Raw genomic sequence first — 4,183 nt, forward strand, 5'->3', positions numbered from 1 at the left:
GACTTCATCTTTTAGGTTTGTTAGGTTCTTCCTCTGGTGATGGTTTGCTCTCGATATCGGTGCAGAGTTGGATACTATGTTCTTTCCATGATATAGTTCTTCTCCAAGTGGAGTTAGAGAGATGGAGATAGGTGATCTTTTCTATGAGCACTTCTTAAATTGGCAGTTTGGAAATTCTTTATCTTGAGTTGCTTGGTTTATTTTTTGGTAATGGTCTTAACCTTGGCATTAATGTCGCGATTGATACTTCTTCCTTAGCGATGTGATTCATGGGTTGATTGATTTAAGGTTATCCAAATTGGGTGAATTTTGAAAATACTTATTTCAAAAATTGATAGGCCAAATAAGATTTGGTAGAGTGCTTCTCCTTGGTGATATATGTATGGGTATTCGTAGTTGATATGGAGTAGTCGATTGATTAGTTTCTGACTAAAGTTATCTTTTTTTCTTGGTTGCTAAAGTCTTCATTCTATATGGTGCAGTTGTACTTTGGTGTGTTCTTGAGTAAGCTTTGGTGGTTCATGTCTTCTAGTGGATATAGAGTTTTTTACTTGTGTTTTCAGTTGGTGATTTATCCTTTGTTGAGATTATGTGTTTTAGTTGTGTTTCAATTTTTGCTCGACATCGTTCAGTAAGGATATGTCTAATTTAAATAGTAAGGTCCATTTGAATATTTGACCTTAGTTTAGGTTTGCTGGCTCAATTCGAATTTGATGCCTTGGAATAGCAATTTAGAGGTTATGATAGATTGCAGTGTGAAGGCTTACCCATCTTTAAATTTTGCTTGAGTAGTAGAGATCAAACGGTTCAGCCTTGGTACAGAAAATTTAGTTTGGAGTTGTAGAACTTGGATACAACCTTCATTTTCCAATTTGTCTTGATTAGGATTTCATCTATAGGCTGGTTAAGCCTACTCTGTGGTTATCTATTCGGTCATCTTCAGTTTAGATATATTATGGTTAATAGGTATTTAGATGGTAGTTCGATTGGCACGTTATTGGTTCCTTCAATTTTGACCTTAAGTTCCAGTTATCATTGGGATTTTAGATGATTTACTCAGTGGGAGTAGTATGCATGAATTGGATTAAGCATGGGTTCATTCTCGATTGATGGGACATCCTAGAGCGGATCATTCTATGGTATGTATGTGTTCTTTTGACTCCTGACTGTCAGTTTCGACGGCCATCCGAACTAGTCGTAGCATTGGCATAGATTTCAGACCTTAGTTGTCTTAATTTGTTTGCCCAGGTAGTACCTTATGGGCTTATTCTCATGTTTGCCATAATGGACTTTCAGTGGATCAGCTTCAGTTTTCATAGTTAGTGTGATAGAATTGCACGAACATGACTCAGACGACTTTCTTCTTCATTCGGAGTGGATAGAAGGTTTGGAAAGGCAAAAGAAGGTTATATTTAGATTTGGAGTTGATTGTATGACTCATGGCTTGGTTTGGCTAAGGCTTCGATGATGTGTTTTTTATTGTACTGGTATCGGTGTGGTATTAGTATGTCATCGTTTGGATTTGTACGCATCAGCCTTCCACGGTTCAGTTGGAGGCTAGTTGGTGGTTGAGGTTATATTTTGGCTTTTGGAGAGTAACGTACGGAAGTTGGTTGGAAAATATGGATATCTATGGCAAAATCCCTTAGAAACGTCTGATCAACACCAAAACTACACCTCTAATTGACACATAAAGGGAACTCGATGGCATCTCACAAACTCATGGCACAAAGTAATATCATAAGCTACTACTTATCCGGTTTATGCACAAGTTAGCTATGATTGTCATGTCCCTAATTCTAATACCATAAAAAGATCCACTAAAATCACACACATATATATATATTCACACGTTCTAAAAACAAAATTTTGGAGGGGTATTATTCTTTCTCAAAATCAACAAAAAATATGACAACTGCCCTAAATACTAGAAAATCTCCTAATTACATAAAACCAAACACAACACGAAATAAAATACATCACAACAAAAATTTTAAACCTAGACATGCCAATTCTAAAACCATACCACGGCCGATAGGAGAAGAAGCACATCAACAAAAAGCCGAGGTGGCTAGGGTATACTCTACCCTTTACTAAAAACTGTTCACTAGCACTAGTGTGCTAAATAAAGCTAAATAAAGGGAATAAGGTCATACCTGGGATATACTAGGCGTTCATGTCATGATATAAAAGGAATCACCGTAGGTTGCCTCTCAAGAAATACCTGCTTTATCATTGTGGCACGATGTGGGTAACTTGACTACTCAGAATTCATCGAGGTACCCAAGGGAATACGCTACGAGGTCATCAATATAATGGATCACAGAAACAAGCCTCATGTTGGTAGGCTGCTTCATTGTTTTTCAGACATTGAAAGCGACTTATTTGTTTGACTCTAAACATGAGCTCTCCCTTTTCCATGCCGAACATTGCTATACTCGTGGCCATAAACTGTCTTCCAAAAATAATGGGCAGCTCAAAGTCAACCTCACAATCCAGAATGACAAAATCAGCTGGAAAAATAAGGTTGCCAACTTTTACTAATATATCAAAAGAAATGCCCACGGGTTTCTTCACAGTGCGGTCAACTATCAATAATCGCATCATAGTCAGCTCAGGAGGGCTGAAGCCCTATTTCTTGAATTTAGCCAGTGGCATCTAATTAATGTTGTCCAATAAGTCACATAAGGCTCTGGTGAATCTATATGTCCTAGTAGAACAAGGGATTGTGAATCCTCCGGAATCACCCTTTTTCTGGGCCAGAGACTTGGAAGTGACTGCACTGCAATGGTACACTCCTCCAACATCCTCAAAACTAGATGCCCTCTTCTTCTTAACCAACTCTTTCATAAACCTGGCATACCCAAGCATCTGCTCCAACGCCTCAAGTAGAGGGATATTCAAGCTTAGAACCTTTAGCATCTCTATAAACCTCTTGAATTTCCCTTTCTCTTTCTTCTATTTCACTCTTTAAGGAAAGGGTGTGGGCGATCATGAAATTTTTCTTACTACAGGCTCATCGACCTTGCCTTTTCCTGTATCTTCTCCAAAACTATTATCAATACCTGTCGCTTTGCCAGCTTCCACGGCGGGTGTTTCATATACCACATGACCATTAGTCTTAAGCACCTCATCAGTAGGAAATGATGGATCAATGGTAGATAAACCACTCTGAGCGGTGATAGCAAGATAGTGACCATTATTCTTTGGCCTCTGGGTCGTGTTACTTGAAAGGGTACTGGCTATCTATGAATTCAACATAGCCGATATCTGGTCGAAATAGTTCACTAACTACTTGATAGCAGTTGCATAAGACTAAACCTTTTGGGTCAAACTGAAAATATCATCCTTTATATCCTAAAGGTTATACTCCTGACTTTCTTACTCCTTCACCAGTTTGGTCAGCATTTCCTCTATCCTCGATTCTATATCATGACTTCCCGATGTAATGTACCTATCTCTCTAATCCTTTTAATAATTTTTCCATCTTCAATCACCATCATTTTCCCTATTGTAATCTCTATATCTATCGCCATAATAGTTCCGACCTTGGGTTTCTTTCCCCCCAGCTTGGAAACCCACTAACGCGCGATCAAGATACTTAGCCTCCTCCTTTAATACAGACTTATAAGCTCTAGAGGCTGAACCCAGTTCACCTACCATATTCACCTTTTCGAAACTTATAACAGCAAACTGCTTAGTTCGAAACCCAATGTCGGTCCCAAATAATGCAATCTCTTGTGCCACAGACTTATCAACTACTCTGGTTTTCGTAAAGCTCCGATAGCATAAGTGTTAGTACCCCTATCAGCCTTCTAAGTATGCCACCCTTGTTTAGTGAGAGAAACATGGTCTAGAACCTTAGAAGATGCTTTCCAGCATAATCTAATAAATACTTCTCTAGTGATGGTGTCTTCCATAGCTCGACAACTGATATTCATGCTCTACATAATATCTATAATAAGCTCTTCCTTGAAATTTGATAGTTGGTCACCATACTCAGTTTCTTCTTAAATTGGAACCATGCCTCGTATATCCACTCAGTATGAAGATGTTTGAAATTATATATCTCATCCTTAAGCTGTAATATCTTATCCGAAGGAATGAAATAGTTTAAAAATTGTTTGCACAACTCATTTCATGTGGTGATAGATCCTCTAGAAGTTCCCTAAACCATAAAAAA

The 4,183-nt window shown here is 38.2% G+C and overlaps 1 protein-coding gene across 1 annotated transcript; it reads right to left on the reverse strand.

Moving 5' to 3' along the window:
* Window positions 1-2,307: 2,307 nt before the first annotated feature.
* On the reverse strand, window positions 2,308-2,922 carry LOC107844531. Its single transcript, XM_047412179.1, has 2 exons — window positions 2,721-2,922; window positions 2,308-2,588 (listed from the first exon to the last, which is right to left on the reverse strand). The coding sequence occupies exons 1-2, from the start codon at window positions 2,920-2,922 to the stop codon at window positions 2,308-2,310; spliced, it is 483 nt and encodes a 160-aa protein (XP_047268135.1).
* Window positions 2,923-4,183: the final 1,261 nt, after the last annotated feature.

This window comes from Capsicum annuum, chromosome 5, assembly GCF_002878395.1.
Source record: "Capsicum annuum cultivar UCD-10X-F1 chromosome 5, UCD10Xv1.1, whole genome shotgun sequence".
NCBI lineage: Eukaryota > Viridiplantae > Streptophyta > Magnoliopsida > Solanales > Solanaceae > Capsicum > Capsicum annuum.